This window comes from Nerophis lumbriciformis, linkage group LG28 (genome assembly GCF_033978685.3).
Source record: "Nerophis lumbriciformis linkage group LG28, RoL_Nlum_v2.1, whole genome shotgun sequence".
Classification (NCBI taxonomy): Eukaryota; Metazoa; Chordata; class Actinopteri; order Syngnathiformes; family Syngnathidae; genus Nerophis; species Nerophis lumbriciformis.
Genome location: NC_084575.2, coordinates 16,876,522 through 16,894,843, shown reverse-complemented (window position 1 = coordinate 16,894,843; position 18,322 = coordinate 16,876,522). Strand labels below are relative to the sequence as shown.

At 40.6% G+C, this 18,322-nt stretch overlaps 2 protein-coding genes across 2 annotated transcripts; both read right to left on the bottom strand.

Annotated features, from left to right (window-relative positions):
- Positions 1 to 139: 139 nt before the first annotated feature.
- On the bottom strand, positions 140 to 5,792 carry dynlrb1 (dynein, light chain, roadblock-type 1). Its single transcript, XM_061923776.2, has 4 exons — positions 5,649 to 5,792; positions 703 to 778; positions 398 to 565; positions 140 to 324 (listed from the first exon to the last, which is right to left on the bottom strand). Exons 1-4 carry the CDS (start codon positions 5,649 to 5,651, stop codon positions 281 to 283), a joined length of 291 nt encoding a protein of 96 aa, XP_061779760.1. The 5' UTR covers positions 5,652 to 5,792; the 3' UTR covers positions 140 to 280.
- A 2,235-nt stretch (positions 5,793 to 8,027) lies between these two features.
- On the bottom strand, positions 8,028 to 14,256 carry uqcc1 (ubiquinol-cytochrome c reductase complex assembly factor 1). Its single transcript, XM_061923771.2, has 9 exons — positions 14,033 to 14,256; positions 12,124 to 12,204; positions 10,786 to 10,893; positions 10,572 to 10,644; positions 10,433 to 10,490; positions 10,256 to 10,364; positions 8,722 to 8,799; positions 8,466 to 8,579; positions 8,028 to 8,380 (listed from the first exon to the last, which is right to left on the bottom strand). The coding sequence occupies exons 1-9, from the start codon at positions 14,114 to 14,116 to the stop codon at positions 8,246 to 8,248; spliced, it is 840 nt and encodes a 279-aa protein (XP_061779755.1). The 5' UTR covers positions 14,117 to 14,256; the 3' UTR covers positions 8,028 to 8,245.
- Between the last annotated feature and the right edge of the window lie 4,066 nt (positions 14,257 to 18,322).

The following is an 18,322-nucleotide window of genomic DNA, read 5'->3' as shown; positions in this document are numbered from 1 at the left end:
AAAAAAATACAAGCATAAGCTAGTCCAGTGGACATGAAGATAGTTGTTTTTCCACACTCATTTGAAAGTGGGATATTTAAAAACATGATGTTTGTACTATGTTCCTTATATCAAAAAAACAAAACATTTAAGATCATCATCATTGTGATAATTATTTATTCAACATGTGATTTGTTACAAGCGCAAATGACAGCAAAAAAAGCAAAAAACCTGATAAATATTTGCATGTTGTTGAGCAGAATAAAATGGGAGCAAAATGGAAAAAGCTTTTCCTTCCGCTTCAGTCTGAAGGATTCTGGATGACGATCATGAAGTAGTCCTTGTCTGCAGCACAACAACAACAGCAATTCTCAATACTTTGGTTTTGAAACGACCGTACACAGATATAGATGGTCACCTGGTGCAATCATGATCTCGTTTTTCTTGGAGCGCAGGCGCAGGAAGGTGAGGTCGTTGAGGGGGTCAATGTCACGGATGGTACTTCTGGCCTTCATCACCAGCTGGTGGATGAGACCAGCGTAGTGCACCGTGCTTGTGTTGTCCAGCGTTGACCTGATAGGGATTCCTGTACGTAACACACCAAAGGAACATGTCACATATTGACTTCTTTATTGATCTTTTTCATGATCTGGTCACATTTTGATCTCTCATGTTCTAAACACATATTGACTTCTTTGTTGTTCTTTTTCATGTTCTACTCACCATCAGAATTGACGATAATGAGTCCCTGAACTCCTTTTTGGCCTAGAATTCTCTTCAGAGTCTCCTCTACTTCAGCCTGTCCAACAACAACAACACAATAGCATCTTTCAGCACAATTTCCTTGAGATTGGCATCCTTTCTATACAAATACTGGTATTTTCCTCTTCAGTTCGCTAATACAGACTGGCTTATTCTACCAAAGCAAGACAAGGCATGTTTATTCGTATTTGTATACCATTTGTACACAGGGCAATTCTAAGTGCTTTACAGAAAATTACAAGAAGGCAAAAACAAAAAAAAATAAAAATCATAAAAATAATCCATCTTCTTCCGCTTATCCGAGGTCGGGTCGTGGGGCAGCAGCCTAAGCAGAGAAGCCCAGACTTCCCTCTCCCCAGCCACTTTGTCTAGCTACTCCCGGGGGATCCCAAGGCATTGCCAGGCCAGCTGGGCCTTAGCTGTGGCCTTCTGCCTGCTGGTCGTGCCCTAAACACATCCCCTGGGAGGCATCCGGGGGGCATTCTGATTAGATACCCGAACCACCTCATCTGGCTCCTCACGATGTGGAGGACCAGCGGCATGATTCTGAACCTCCAGAATGACAGAGCTTCTCACCCTATCTGTAAGGGAGAGCCCCATCATCCGACGGAGGAAACTAATTTCGGGCCTTGAACCTGTGATCTTGTCCTTTCTGTCACTACCCAAAGTTCGTGACCACAGGTGAGGATGAGAATGTAGATCGACCGATAAATGAACAGCTTTGCCTTCCGGCTTCGCTCCTTCATCACGACGGATCAATACAGGGTCCGCATCACTGCAGATGACACACCAATCCGCCTGTCGATCTCACAATCCACTCTTCTCTAACTCGTGAACAAGACTCCGAGGTACTTGAACTCCTCCACTTTGGGCAAGATCTTCTTCCCAACCCGAAGATGGTACTCCTCCCTTTTATGGACGAGAACCATGGACTTAGATTTGAAGATGCTGATTCTCATTCCAGTCACTTCGCACTCACCTGCGAACCGATCTAGTGAGAGCTGAAGATCCCAGCCAGATGAAGCCAGCAGGACCACATTATCTGCAAAAAGCAGAGAGCCACCAAACCCTTCAACGGCCTGATTGCGCGTAGAAATTCTGTCCATAATGTTATAACAGAGTCGTGACAAAGGGCAGCCCTGGCAGAGTCCAACGCTCACTGGAAACGGGTCAAACTTACTGCCGGCAATGCAGACCAAGCTCTGACACCAACCATACAGGGACAGGACCCGACACAATCAGGCAGTCCGTTACTTAATCCTCTCTGAGCACCCCTCACAGGACTTCCCTAGGGACACGGTCAAATGCCTTCTCCAAGCCCACAAAGCACGTGTAGACTGGTTGGGCAAACTCCCATGCACCCTTGTGGACCCTGCCGAAAGTATAGAGCTAGTCCACAGTTCCACGACCAGGGCGAAAACCACACTGCTCCTCCTGAATCCGAGGTTCGACTATCCGGCGTAGCCTCCTCCCCAGTACACCTGAAAAGACTTTACCGGGAAGGCTGAAGAGTGTGATCCCATGATAGTTGGAGCACACTCTCCGGTTCCCCTTCTTAAAGAGAGGAACCACCACCTTGGTCTGCCAATCCAGAGGCACCGCGCCCAATCTCCACACAATGCTGCAGAGTCTCGTCAACCAGGACACCCCCACAGCATCCAGAGCCTTGAGAAACTCCAAGCGTATCTCATCCACCCTCAGGACCCTGCCACCGAGACGCTTTGAAACTACCTCTGCAACCTCATCCCCAGAAGTGGGAGCGCCCACTCCAGGCACTGCTTCTTCATAGGAAGACGTGTAGATGGTATTGAGGAGGTCTTCAAAGTATTCCCTCCACCCTCTATTTTTGCCTCTGCGACCGCCAACGCCGCACCCAGCTTGGCCTGTCGGTACCGGTCCGCTGCTGCCTACAGAGTCTCAAGAGCCAAAAGGACCCGATTTGACTTCTTCAACTTGATGGCATCCCTCATTGCCGGTTCTAAGATTACCTCCTCGACAGGCACCAACCAACCTGCAGCCACAGCTCCAATCGGCTGCCTCGACAATAAAGGCACGGAACAGGGTCCACTCGCACTCAATGTCGAGTGGCTTCTCTGTGACATGTTCACAGTTCTTCCGGAGTTGGGAATTAAAACTCTGAAATAATCCTACTTCAAGTTAAAATTAGAAAACAATGATGAGTCAAATTAAAATCAAAGAGTGTAGATAAAATAATTTCAGTTGTTATATGCAGAACTGAATAAAACTGTTTTCCGCCTGGATTTGAACATTGCCAACGTTGACAGGCCAGTCTCCCATCCTCTATAAGACTATTCCAGATTTTAGGAGCAAAAAACTGAAGCGCAGCCTCACCATGTTTGATCCTGACCAGCAGGAAACCACTACCTGTGGTTCTCAGGTGGTTCATATAGTTTTAACATGTCAGAAATGTACTTGTACATAAGCCCGGCTGTTTTAAAGTCTATTCTCTGAGCTACAGGAAGCCATTTTAGTGACCTAAGCACTGGACTAATGTGATCATTATTCCTGCGTCTGGTCAGGACTGAAGTAGTAGCATTCTGGATGTACTGCAGCTACTTTACATCTCATTTAGAGAGCCCAGTGAGAAGGCCATTGCAATAGTATAACCTGCTCGAGACATCCATTTTCTACCGCTTGTCCCTTTTGGGGACGCGGGGGGTGCTGGAGCCTGTCTCAGCTACAATCGGGCGGAAGGCGGGGTACACCCTGGACAAGTCGCCACCTCATCACAGGGCTAACACAGATAGACAGACAACATTCACACTCACATTCACACACTAGGGCCAATTTAGTGTTGCCAATCAACCTATCCCCAGGTGCACGTCTTTGGAGGTAGAAGGAAGCCGGAGTACCCGGAGGGAACCCACGCAGTCACGGGGAGAACATGCAAACTCCACACAGAAAGATCCCGAGCCCGGGATTGAACTCAGGACTACCCAGGACCTTCGTATTGTGAGGCACATGCACTAACCGTGCTGTCCTGGCTTAGTCTTTTCTAAATCTAATTTAGACATTATTCATATGATTTTTGCAATGTTTTATGTGGTAAAAAGCTGCTGATGTTATTGACTTAATGTGGCTATTTAAATTAAAGTCAGAGTCCATTATTACCGCTAGATTTCTAACCTGAGAACTCGGTTTTAAGGGAAAGGGTTTTGAGGTGACTAATAACGTTTTTATTTTATTCTGTGGCCCAAAGACAATGACTTTAGCAGAATAAAATTGTTTTGCATCCACACACTGATCTGTTCGATGCAGCGACAAAGTGAATCAACAGGCCGACGTTCACCTGCCATCATCTGAGTCTCATCTGCATAGTTGTGATAGGACTCATTTAAGATGGCTATTAACTGGCCCATGGGCAACATGTATTATGCTGAGCAATAGAGGTTCCTGAAGCGATCTGTGCGCAACCCCACAAGTCATAGCCATTAGGGATGTTCGATAATATCGAAGTGCTGATATTATCGGCCGATAAATGCTTTATAATGTAATATCGGAAATTATTGGTATTGGTTTCAAAAAGTAAAATTTATGACTTTTTAATACGCTGCTGTGTACACGGATGTAGGGAGAAGTAGAAAGCGCCAATAAACCTTAATGGCACTGCCTTTGCGTGCCGGCCCAGTCACATAATATCTACGGCTTTTCACACACACACAAGGGAATGCAATCATGCTTGGTCAACAGCCATACAGGTCACACTGAGGGTGGCCGTATAAACAACTTTAACACTGTTACAAATACGCGCCACACTGTGAACCCACACCAAACAAGAATGACAAACGCATTTTGGGAGAACATCCGCACCGTAATACAACATAAACACAACAGAACAAATACCCACAACCCCTTGCAGCACTAACTCTTCCGGGACGCTACAATATACACCCCCCGCAACCCTCCTTTCACCTCAACTCCGCCCACCTCAACCTCCTCATGCTCTCTCAGGGAGAGCATGTCCCAAATTCCAAGCTGCTGTTTTGAGGCATGTTAAAAAAAATAATGCACTTTGTGACTTCAATAATAAATATGGCAGTGCCATGTTGGCATTTTTTTCCCCATAACTTGACTTGATTTATTTTGGAAAAATTGTTTAATGCATCCAGCGGGGCATCACAACAAAATTAGGCATAATAATGTGTTAATTCCACGACTGTATATATCGGTATCGGTTGATATCGGAATCGGTAATTAAGAGTTGGACAATATCGGAATATCGGCAAAAAGGCCATTATCAGACATCTCAATAGCCATTTGCATTAAATCACCAAATGATTCCGGAGCGCGGCGCACGCTGCTGCTCACTGCTCCCCTCACTTCCCAGGGGGTGAACATGCAAATGCAAAGGACCCATTTCACCACACCTAGTGTGTGTGTGTGTGACTATCATTGGTAATTTAACTTAACTTTAAATTTGATTCTTTTTAACTTTAATTTGGTCAGACACACAGTTACCAATTTCAACAAAATCAGTGGTTAGGAACAATTCAACTGTAAAAGTCTGTATACCAATGAGATATATAAAGATATATATAAAATATGTTGTCATTTTCTAGTACAATGCACCATACATTCAGCTTGTACTCATTTGGGTCACGAGTAAGCTGGAACCTATCCCACTTTATCACATGACTCGTATAGACAAATAACCATTTACATTTACACCAACCAACTACTTTTTAGAGTCTTAACGCCATTAGAACAGCTAGTTAGGCGTAATGTGTTATAATGCAGTGTAGAAGAATGCTATGCTAACATGACAACGCCCGAATGCTAACAACAAAAGACACCGCACCGAATTAAAGACACCGTCTTATACTAAAATACAAAACACACACTACACGCATAAAAGAATACAAAAATACCATACAGTGACCACATACCATTTTTTATCTGGGTAGGAAGATTGAAGCGTAAAATAAGTCAACGAGCTATACGGGAAGCTACTTCCGGTTTGGACTTCTTCTACTGTATTTTGTGGTTGCCAAGCAACGTCTCCCCTTAGCGTCCAGTACATAGAAGTGTTCAAAGCCGTGACGTCACTAATTTACGCTTTTTTTAATGTCATCTTTTGCATTATGTGAGGTAATTATGACTTCGTTAAGAAAAAAAAAAAAAGCATAGACACAAAACTGTAGTCATTTCAAAATGCCAATGTTCTGGCTTTAAGAAACACTCAAATAAATCAATAATATAAACTGTAGCAGTCAGTTTAATATTTAGTTCAAGCAGAGTGAAAATTAAGAAATCACTCAATTTTGAGGACACAGTTATGGAATCACCCTGTAAATGATTAATTTCCAAAGATAACAAATATGTTCATTATTATGGAGTTTAGGAGTGTTCACACTTTGGAGAGCTATTGCACTAGGTGGATTGACATAAATCATGGCACCAACATGAGAGATGTCTATTTAAACAAAGGAAAGGATTATCAAACTTCAAGAGGGTAAATCATCACGCAATGTTCTAAAAGATGTCGATTGCTCAGTCAGCTATGTCTAAAATCTGGACCAAGTACAAACAAGATGGGAAAGTTGTAACAGGCAAGCATACTGGTAGACCAAGGAAGACATCAAATCGTTACCATGAATTGATTAACGTGGACCCTGACTTAAACAAGTCGAAAAACTTATTCAGGTGTTACCATTCAGTGGTCAATTGTACGGAATATGTACTGTACTGTGCACAGGGGCGCCGCTAGGGATTTTGGGCCCCATGAAAATAATCTTTACAGGGCCAAAGGGAATAAGCGGTAGAAAATGGATGGATGGATGGATGGGCCCCCAACACAGTGTCATTATTTTTTCTGTATTATAATTTCATCATCATTAGGTGCCTCTCTGGGCCCCCCCTCCATCATTGGCCCCTAGAATCCGTCTCCTTTACCCCTCTTTTCGGCGTCCCTGACTGTGCAATCTACTAATGAAAGTTTCAATCAATCAATCAATCAATCAATCAATCAAGGCAGAAAACTTCAGGCAATGCCTTGAAAACAGAAAATGCAGTGCAAAAGAAATGAAAAACAAATGGACGAATCGCCGCCTGTGACCAAACTGTAAAGCAACGCTTAAAGGATGTGGGATTTGAACACAGAAAAGATTAATGAAAGCCGTTGACAACTAAACAGAAAAAAAAACAAATACTCCAACAGGCTAAAGAAAGGCAATCGTGGACTATGGATGACCGGATGTAAGTCATATTCAGTAATTCATCGCAAATCTGCAGTGGGCAAGGTGATGATGCTAGAACTTTTGTTTGGTGTCATTCCAATGAGATTTATGGAGATGTCTGCCTGAAAGAAAAAAATTCAAATTTCCACAGTCGATGATATGGGGCTGCATGTCAGGTAATGGCACTGGGGAGGTGGCTCTGTACATCTTCAATAAATGCACAAATTTACATTTAGGACCCTTTTCTTATTCCATCAATCCACAGGATGTTTGGGGATGATATCATTTTCAAAATAATGCATCTTGCCATAAAGCAAAAACTGTAAAAACTTTCTTTGAAGAAAGATACATAAGGCTAATGGCCTGCAAATAGTCCGGATCTCAAAACAGTTGAAAATCTGTGTAGGAAATTGAATAAAATGATCCAAGGACAAGACTGCAACCTGGAAAGCTAATCTACAGCAATCAAAGCAGTTGGAGCAATATTTATAGATTTATGTTTGTCACCTGTTAAGTCCATGCCTCAGACCACTGTTATTAAAGCCAAAGGTTGCAACACCTTTGGTTTTTAGCACTAGTGACGTGTAGTTGTTTTTCATGATTTCATGTTGGCCCTGCGATGAGGTGGCGACTTGTCCAGGGTGTACGCCGCCTACCGCCCGAAAGCAGCTGAGATAGGCTCCAGCGCCCCCCGGACAAGCGGTAGAAAATGGATGGATTTTCTTTTCACGCTGCTTGATCTAAAAATGAAACTTTTACACCAGAATGTATTTTGAATTGTTTTAGTATTTTTTAAAGCCATAAAGTTGCCATTTAAAATTAATATAGTATTAAGTCATGTATGTTATTTTTATCTACCAAATTAAAAAACACCCTCCAAGACTGTGGAGTCCGTAATATTTTCCATGGGTTGTACATACTGAACAGTACTATATTATTTCGTAATCCAAATAATATCAGAACTACAAGCGGTAGAAAAATGAACTGATGAATGTTATGAACTGTAAAGTGTATCAGAAACAAATAAAAGATTGTGTTGGATGTGAAAACATCAGCTGGTTCACAGTTGATGCTATAAAAAAACAAGACATATTTTGACATTTTAATTATATTATGAAAAAGTCAACTTGATGGTGGTGTTAACACTTAAGTGCACATAATTCTCTACCTCTGAAAACATGTATTTTTTCTCTTGAATGAGCCAATTTGCAGACAGGAAGTGATGGAGGCTCTCAGACCCGACAGGACAGCCACGTCATCACGTCCACCTCCACTTGTCCTCCGGGCACAAAAAGCTAGACAAGAAGTTAAAGTCCAGCGTCATTGTATGTGGGCGTGGGGACTTTCAGAATGCTCTGAGCATTCTCTTCCACAAGTGGGCGCCACTTGACTTCCCCAGTCAGCAATAGGTCTTCTCCGTCCAGAGAGTCGATGTACTGCATCTACAACCATCACACATTTTACATTATGACACAATTTACACTCAATTCCACAAAAGTACACACACACACACACACACACACACACCTGTTTGCGCACGTATTCCACCATGAGCTCCAGCTGGGTGGGGTCTTCACACTGACAGCCGAATAAGTTCCTCCACAGAGCGGCAGCCAGCACGCTGTCATCGGACAAGATGCCCTACACAATCACACCATTAAAGTGATAGGCTTGTGCAGACTTCATCATGTCAAATTTATCTTGTAGTGTTTGGTTTCACCAAATTTCATTATGATCTCTGCAGCATACGCATGCACGCACGCACGCACGCACACACACTAACCTCATCGTATCCAAACAAGGCAGCGTAGAATGTTTCCGTCATGGCTTTAAGTGCTTCCTTTCGATGGATGGCGTCAATCTGCATCAGTAACAAATTACATTACCTTGCATTAATGGAATGTTTCACATAACTTAAAAATAAATCCATTTAATAATTTACTTTAGTAAATGCTGTTCCAAGTATTGTACTTCACATAAGCCCTTATCTCCACCAGAAACACAAAGTACATTTCCATATAATAAATTAGTTAGATTTCTCAAATAATTTAGTTTCTTCTATTTTTACATCTACACGTAAAGTCTCTGTTTCCATGCTCTCTCTCTAATGCGACTGTTGGCCATACGCTGTGTGCCTCTCGTACATGAGGGAGCGATTGTAGTCATTTCAGCTTGTTTTGCTATGTGGAATGTAAATAAAGAGAAGATAATGCTTCATGGAAGAGCATTTCAAATTCTGGATCTAACTGATAACTACAACTTTGCACTGCTATTTGGTGTTGTTTGTAATGTTTTAATGTGTTTAAATGACACTTGTGATTGTCAGAGACATACAAAAAGATTGTTTTTTTTGGTGACTGTAACTATTTACTGTTAATACAAACTACGCAGTGAATTATTTTTAATGAGTGATTTACATGTCAATGATGTTGTCTCAATTGTTGTATATGATCTTTAATTCTTACATCACTATTTCAAGTATGAACAACGATGTGGATGATCTAAATTAATGAGGTTGATGCGGTCTTCAAGTCATGTGATCTACACCTATTTATTATTGTTGTCCACAGACCAACAAAACATATGCTTATTATTTTTTTACTCCGTATTAATTTCCTTTTGTATATAAAAAAGCTTTAGTGATGAAATACGGCAGTTTAGAGGTTTTTCTCCACCTGTCTCTCCTCCGGCCAAGATGTGCTGTCACCAAGTCACACATTTCTTTGAAAACGTTCTGACACTTATTAAACGGATAAGTTTCATATTATATATTTAAAAATAGTGACTCATTTCAGTTTCCATCTGAATTTTAGCTGGTGTAGTTAGTTATTTTCTAATGTACAGTTATGTACAGTGTGAGCGAGATGTTTACTGTTCTTGGATACTTCTGGCCATTACTGATGCCTTTTCAATTATGTGTTAGATGACAGAAGGGTCGATTTAGACACTCTAACATTTTATCACCAACTGTTTAAAGTTTAACGTTCATGCCTCCCTGAGACAATGAAGAGTAAATGTGGAGTTGCTGGCTGAGAGTGTAGAAAAAATACATGATACATGCTCTACATATAGTGTTCTGCACCGTGTGTGAACCGACTGCACAGCGCACCTTGTTTTTACAAGCTGACAAAGAAGCTGTGTTCTCTTTGCTGACTCAGCACTTCTCCCGCCTGCAAGCTCTCAGCTTCACGCGCACGCCGCCAACAAAACCACATGGACTTCTCCTACTGTGTACCGCTTACATATTGTGTTCGCACCCGCGGCACGGTCATTAGGAAGTGTGTGACTCGACAAACGGTTAGTAGGCTCACACTCACCCCCATGATCTTACTGCGCTGTTCCACATCCTCCCACATGGAATGCACAATGTAGCGGCACATGTACTTCCCTGCTCGGCCTTCCTGACGCATTCGCACCAGACACATCCTGTCCACCAATCGGCCGGTCAATCAATGAATCAAACGAGCAATATTGTGCCAGTGTGTATGCCTCACCACACGTGCAGCTGCGCGATCAGAAACCACGAGTTGAGCGTGTCAGGCAGCGTGCACCCTGGGACAAATATAGTAAACGTTAGCGAGGCTCGCTGGTTAACCTTGGCTTGTTTTTGTCAAGAAAAATGCAGCGGCGTACGCTGAAAGAAGTCGTCGTAGTTGATCCTTTCCACGCAGCACGTGTACATTCGCAGTGCGGCAATCTTGATTTTCTGTGGGGATGACATATTGAGACATTTACTGATTGTCTGCCATGATGACAACATGTAGTTATAAACACATGCAGGCGTTAAGTGGACAGTAACACCAAACGCTTCCATCTTAATGTCCGCCCACATCCACGTACAACTCACCCATTTGTTGTACTTGAGGGGTCCCGTGAAGCCCATGGCCTCAATAAGTTTAGTAAAGGCTCCGACTTCCTCCTCGATGTGCTGCGGCGTCTCCTTCACGCTGCACACCTAACATACCAGCAGACTTAGACCAAATAATATAATCCTAAAAATGCCTTAAACCCTACAATATGCCTCTCAAAGCTATTAAAACATATTTTGACTTCAATTTTGCACATTATTATACTGAGAAAACGTGTAGTTACACAACATTAAGTCTTGTCAAAACATCCTGCTGGAAAATGTTGAGAATGTTGACTTGCGAAACAGCACCCTTTGCTGGATACACAGCCGCAGCACTCTTTCTTCCCCCTGGCAGAGAGCGCCATCAAACCACTAGTTTTTTTAGGTTACCATTAAAAATGATGGTAACACTTTAGTATGGGGAACATATTCTAAGTAACAAAGACTTAATTTAGAGTTATTTGGGCACTAGGGGAACATATAAGGTTTAGGGTTAGGGTTACTAATAAGCAATAATTCTGAGGTTATTGAGGGAAGACTCTTAGTTAATGGCTTACTGGTTGTATAATTATTGTATAATTCCATGCGGAATAAGGCATTACTAAGTACTTAATGACTAATAAAGAACCAATATGTTTGGTAATTTGCATGTTAATAAGCAACTAATTAATGGGGAATATGTTCCCCATACTTAAGTGTTACCAAAATGATTTACTATTATACGCATAGAAAATAAAATCTCTGAATATCGTAATTTCCCCTCGGGGATTAATAAAGTACTTCTGATTCTGATATGCATAGTAGCGAGTGCCAACCCGGGAATAGACTGAGATCAACTGTACATGTATTTTCTAAAAGGAAATTAATTCATGACAAGCTCAATTAGCGAGCTCATTGTAATTTGGAGGACTCGCAACATTTTTTGAAATGTTTTTTTCAAATCCCTAACCGTATGAGGATCTTTTCCCCTCTGCAATTGTGAAACTAGTAAGCATGCGCAATAAGAAACAAAATCATCTAATGTTGTTGTGAACACATCAACAACCACAACAAATAAACCCTCTCAGGGGCTGAGAATAATGCAGAGGGAACCCTCCTGCACCGTGATTGGAAGCAACAGACGACAAAAACAAACGCACAAACATTGCAATGCTTCGATTCCGGCAAAGTTTTTAAAGTTCATTTTCATTTATAGTTCCAATAACTGATTTATTGAGGCATACAACCTTCTACTGCCACGTGATATGACCGTAACTGTAACTGATGTAGGGACAGCCCTGTCACCTGCTGTTCGAAACCACACAAAAAAACCACATGACGATGTCAGCGTGTCACCTGTGTGCTCAGGTGCAGCGTCCGACATGTCATCTGCACTGCTGAAGGCCTGCTGATGGAGATCTGGAAATTCTGGAAACCCTGTGAACACACACATATACAAACGTTTTAACACTGATGACCCGAATGCAGCTGAGATAGGCTACAGCACCCACCGCGACCCCGAAAGGGACAAGCTGTAGAAAATGGATGGATGGAGGGACAGGAGTCAACATATACAGTGGAAACTTAGAATGAGTCAAGACAAAAGAAGCTTTTACCTTTACGGAACATGTCTAAATTTCCCTTGTGGATCAATAAAGTTTGTCTAATCTAATGTTTGTTTTCCTTTAAAATACACATTATAATATGGAAAATTAACTGCACATGACACCATGACAGAATCTCCTCTCTGGTCAACAAAACAACATGAAGATTCTAGAGGGAACTCTCATTCAACCCTTATTCGATTACGCATGCACCTCCTGGTACCCCAGCACCTCCAAAACCCTCAAATCTAAACTCCAAATATCCCAGAACAAGCTAGTCAGGTTACTTCTAGACCTCCACACCAGATCACACCTCACTCCTACCCACTTCTCCAAAGTGGGCTGGCTCAGGGTGGAGGACAGAGTAAAACAACTTGCACTGAGCCTAGTCTATAAAATTCGCTACACCTCCCTGATACTGAAGTACATGTCAAACTACTTCCTTAGCGTAAATGACCGCCATAACCACAACACCATGGGGAGCTCCACAAACCATGTTAAACCCAGATTCCGATCCAACAACAGTCTTAACTCATTCTCCTTCTATGCCACATCAATATGGAATGCACTCCCAACGCGTGTAAAAGAAAGTGCATCTCTACTCTCCTTCAAAACCGCACTAAAAGAACACCTCCAGGCAACTACAACCCTAGACTAACACCCTCCCCCTTCCACATCCCACCTCCCCGGATTGTAAATAATCAAATGTATATACTTGTTCTTATGCTTTCTGAGCAAACTATGTTCACTGCTCGCTGTACATATCCTACGACGTCAGACCGACACTGTTTCAATGTCCATTTCTCAGATGATACAATTGTTGATGACTGAAGTGCTGATATCAACCAACCCTAACCCCCCACACCCCCTCACATCCCACCCCCCGATTGTAAATAATGTAAATAATTCAATGTATATACTCTGATGATTAACTTGTGTGATGACTGTATTATGCTGATAGTATATATTTATACCATGAATTGATTATCGAGCTATACCGCTAGGCGGTATAGCTCGGTTTGTAGAGTGGCCGTGCCAGCAACTTGAGGGTTCCAGGTTCATCCTAGTCACTGCCATTGTGTCCTTGGGCAAGACACTTTACCCACCTGCTCCCAGTGCCACCCACACTGGTTTAAAATGTAACTTAGATATTGGGTTTCACTATGTAAAAGCGCTTTGAGTCACTAGAGAAAAGCGCTATATGAATATAATTCACTCTCACACTCACTCCATTAACGTGGACACCGACTTAAACAAGTAGAAAAACTTATTCGGGTGATTTAGTGGTCAATTGTACGGAATATGTGCAAACCAATGACTACTTTGAATGTTTCATAAAAACACGTACAATCACAAATATCAACATATTGACAGTATCCATATTGGAGAACATTGTTAGATTCCCTGCCGTAATGTGTCCGATATTTTATTTTTACCATTTTAGGTGTATTTAGTTTAAGACGATCAACATTTCTTCAAATATTAAAAAAATATTAATGACGAGATGTACTCGTTTAAGTACTTCAAAGTAATATTTAAATGTTACGTCAGAACGTCAAGTATGACATCTGTTGTATCATTCTCCTATCAACATTAATAACATGGCCTAATTACATTTCGAGTTACGTGACTGACAGTCAAGCTAAGCTAACGTTGCTAACCTTCCCGCAGGCGGTTCTGGTCGCGGTCACATTTAGGACGGTTCTGACGGCGGACTGCAGCGGCCTTCGGTACATGACCCACATGGCCCACAGCTCCCGAACCGCCCTATGCGAGCCGAACCGTCACGTAGGACAACTAGCCGGGTCGCCAGACAACCACTGCTAGCTTCTCCGCTGCAATGTCAACGGATTGGGTCCGACCGCGAGTGTCTCTCGGCTAGGCACAAAGCTGGTCTCATAAAGGTTCCCGCCCCCCAACTCTTTCTTTCTTTCCTTCTTTTAGTTTTACTTTATTTTTCTTTGCTTTTGTTTAGCGCTATTAGTTTGTACCGTGAACACTATCTTGAGTTTCCCTTGAAACAATTTCCATATTAGCGTTTCATTTTGCCAACCGAACACCCCCACCCGGCTGACGTTACTACTAACACCTATTGACGCAGGCCAGAGCACTAAGCTGCTGAACAAACTGATGATCTAATATGCAGCTGCATGGGCACACACATGCACACACACACACCCATACACAACAAAAACAGCAAAAACTGAAATCTAAGTAAGATTAAATATCTCAAATAAGGGTGATATTTGCTTATTTTCTGTCTGATAAGATACTTATTCTCACTTAGCAGATTTTATGTTGGAGTCTTTTATTTGTTTTAAGTTTTTTGGTCCTAAATTATCTCAGTAAGATACTACAGCTTGTTGCTGAGATTTTATGACCTATATTGGGTTGTACTTGTATAGCGCTTTTCTACCTTCAAGGTACTCAAAGCGCTTTGACACTACTTCCACATTTACCCATTCACACACACATTCACACACTGATGGAGGGAGCTGCCATGCAAGGCGCTAACCAGCACCCATCAGGACCAAGGGTGAAGTGTCTTGCTCAGGACACAACGGACATGACGAGGTTGGTACTAGGTGGGGATTGAACCAGGGACCCTCGGGTCGCGCACGGCCACTTTTCCACTGCGCCACGCCGTCCCGATATTGAGTAAAACATGCTTGAAACTACAAACCCCGTTTCTATATGAGTTGGGAAATTGTGTTAGATGTAAATACAAACGGAATACAATGATTTGCAAATCCTTTTCAACCCATATTCAATTGAATGCACTACAAAGACAAGATATTTGATGTTCAGACTCATACATTTTTATTCTTGTTGATGCAGTACAGCCTGAGGGATCGAAGGTCACGGGCTTAGCTGCTTACGTGCAGTGATTTCTCCAGATTCTCTGAACCCTTTGATGATATTACGGACCGTAGATGGTGAAATCCCTAAATTCCTTGCAATAGCTGGTTGAGAAAGTTTTTTCTTAAACTGTTCAACAATTTGCTCACGCATTTGTTGACAAAGTGGTGACCCTCGCCCATCCTTGTTTGTGAATGACTGAGCATTTCATGGAATCTACTTTTATACCCAATAATGGCACCCACCTGTTCCCAATTTGCCTGTTCACCTGTGAGATGTTCCAAATAAGTGTTTGATGAGCATTCCTCAACTTTATCAGTATTTATTACCACCTTTCCCAACTTCTTTGTCACGTGTTGCTGGCATCAAAATTCTAAAGTTAATGATTATTTGCAACAAAAAAAAAGTTTTTCAGTTTGAACATCAAATATGTTGTTTTTGTAGCATATTCAACTGAATATGGGTTGAAAAGGATTTGAAAATCATTGTATTCCGTTTATATTTACATCTAACACAATTTCCCAACTCATATGGACAAGGGGTTTGTAGAATATCAACTGTTGCAAAGCTGTGTCATCAACACTCAGGGGTATAAAACTGCTTTTTCGAAGTAATAATTTCTTATTTCAAGCATGAACAAAAAAATCATGACTTTGACACAATTATGTGTCATAATTAAAACGATGACAGCCAAATGGACTTTGCTGTTTTATTTTCAATGAAACAAGAGAAAATACGTACTCATATAGTAGTACAGTTGGCACAGTACAGTAAACTGACAGTTAATATTTAAACATTTAACATGTTACATTTCAAACAATTTTGAACAGAAATAGTTCATGCACATTCAGATAACTTCTTCAAAATTACAATTAAAATTTGTTTGGCTGGGGGCCGGGCTGTATATATATATATATATATATATATATATATATATATATATATATATATATATACATATATATACATATGTATATACATACATACATACATATATATATATATATATATATATATATATATATATATATATATATATATATATATATATATATATATATATATATATATATTTATATACTCCTCGTGCACTAATTGGCGCGATGATGTCATGTTATCGATGGGAAAATGCATTTTTAGACAATATGATTTGCCTGAGCGGCTAGTAGACCCCGAGAGTAACAAGCGGTTGCCTTGTTGCCTTCCATTAAGAACAATTATTTAGTTTTTAGTATAAGCTTGCTGGTTTGAAGAAATGCAATGCCGAGCGCATGTTATTATGTCAAGGTAATGGCACTAGCATTTACTTAATTTAAGAATATTTTTCAACATATTAAGAAAATATCTCTTTTTTTTTCTTCTATCGAGAAAAGTGCACTTGTTATTAGTGAGAATATATTTATTTTAAGGTATTTTGGGGTTCATTGAGGTTAGCTAATTTTACTTGTTTTGGAAAGTCTTGACAAGCCAAATGTTCTTGTTCTATTGGCAGATAATTTCCTTAGTTCAAGTAAAATACCCCTAATTTAAAAAAAAAAAATTCTCGTTTTTGAACACTGACTTTTTGCAGTGTAGTGCTTGCCTACAGGGGCACACGCCATGGTTTACCCCATGTCTTGCATTCAAACCGCTCCTAGCGTCATGCTAGGGCAGGGGTCGGCAACCCAACATGTTGAAAGAGCCATAATGGACCAAAAATACAAAAAACAAATCTGTCTCGAACCGCAAAAAGTTAAAAGACTTATGGAAGTGTTATAATGAAGGCAACGCATTAAGTTAGTGTCTCAGAGGGTGAGAGAACTCCTGATAATTACTGGCTTAAAACTGCCAAAGGTATATCAATCAATCAAAGTATATTTATATAGCCCTAAATCACAAGTGTCTCAAAGGGCTGCACAAGCCACAACGACATCCTTGGCTCAGATCCCACATCAGGGCAAGGAAAATCTCAACCCAATGGACTACAATGAGAAACCTTGAAGGGGAACGCAGATGTGGGGACCTTTGTGCATTCACGCACAGCTTAAAACGTTTGGTGGACAAAATGAGACAGAAGGAGTGGCATAAAACTCGTCTTTCTGTGGCAGCGACGGAGAAAGTTGTACACGTAAACCAACTACGGTGAGTTCAAGGACCGCCAAAATTAGTAGGACAAAACGGCGCTGGCCAAATACTGTTATCAGTGAAGCATAAACACAAACATTAAAGAATGGGCCTTCTAACAATTAGGAAGGTTTGTGCTATGTTTGTCCTCCTACAGAAACATTATTAAAATAACAAATATATTTTGCCCCCATCTTCTGCCATTTTTGAAAAAGTTCCAGGGAGCCTCTAGGGCGGTGCTAAAGAGCTGCATGCAGCTCTAGAGCCGCGGGTCGCTGACCCCCGTGCTAGGGAAACGAAAACAATACTTTATTGTGTTGTTGCCATGTTTTTTTCAAGTGATGTGATGACAATCTCACGTTCCATTGTAAACGTTCAGGAATTTTAAAATTCTGTATGTAGATACTGTATAATATTTATATACTAAATGTAAGATACAAAAAGATTCCTGAAGAGCCCCCAATCCCTCTCAAAACCCAATGTTGTCAGCCCATACACACTCGTTATGTTTATATGCACTAAAAACTAACTATTGCATGGTTTTTGTTGAAAGCATCTTTTTAAAACACATGTAAAAATGTAATTAGGTTTTTGACCTTTTAAAAATGGGATTAACATATCTCTAGATAAACCCTGTATGTAAATATATATATATATATATACACAGTATATATATACTGTATATGTATATATATATATATATATATATATAAAAAAACCTTTTATATATATGTCTGTATACATATACATGTATATATATATATACATATACGTATATATATATAGCTAAACACCCTTTATATTTATATATATATGTCTTTGTATATATATATACGTACATACATACATACATATATATATATATATATATATATATATATATATACATATACGTATATATCAAGATAAACCCCCTATGTATACATATATATATATATATATATATATATATATATATATATATATATATATATATATATATATATATA

What these genes read in the sequence shown, in the direction of transcription:
- uqcc1 (XM_061923771.2), bottom strand. Translation starts at nt 14,116, where the DNA reads ATGTGGGTCATGTACCGAAGGCCGCTGCAGTCCGCCGTCAGAACCGTC. An exon ending in CTACGACGACTTCTTTCAGC is followed by an intron (nt 10,491 to 10,571) that starts GTACGCCGCTGC and finishes TATTTGTCCCAG; the next exon opens with GGTGCACGCTGCCTGACACG. An exon ending in ATCGCGCAGCTGCACGTGTG is followed by an intron (nt 10,365 to 10,432) that starts GTGAGGCATACA and finishes ATTGGTGGACAG; the next exon opens with GATGTGTCTGGTGCGAATGC.
- dynlrb1 (XM_061923776.2), bottom strand. An exon ending in CATTATCGTCAATTCTGATG is followed by an intron (nt 566 to 702) that starts GTGAGTAGAACA and finishes TGTTACGTACAG; the next exon opens with GAATCCCTATCAGGTCAACG. An exon ending in CGAGATCATGATTGCACCAG is followed by an intron (nt 325 to 397) that starts GTGACCATCTAT and finishes GTTGTGCTGCAG; the next exon opens with ACAAGGACTACTTCATGATC.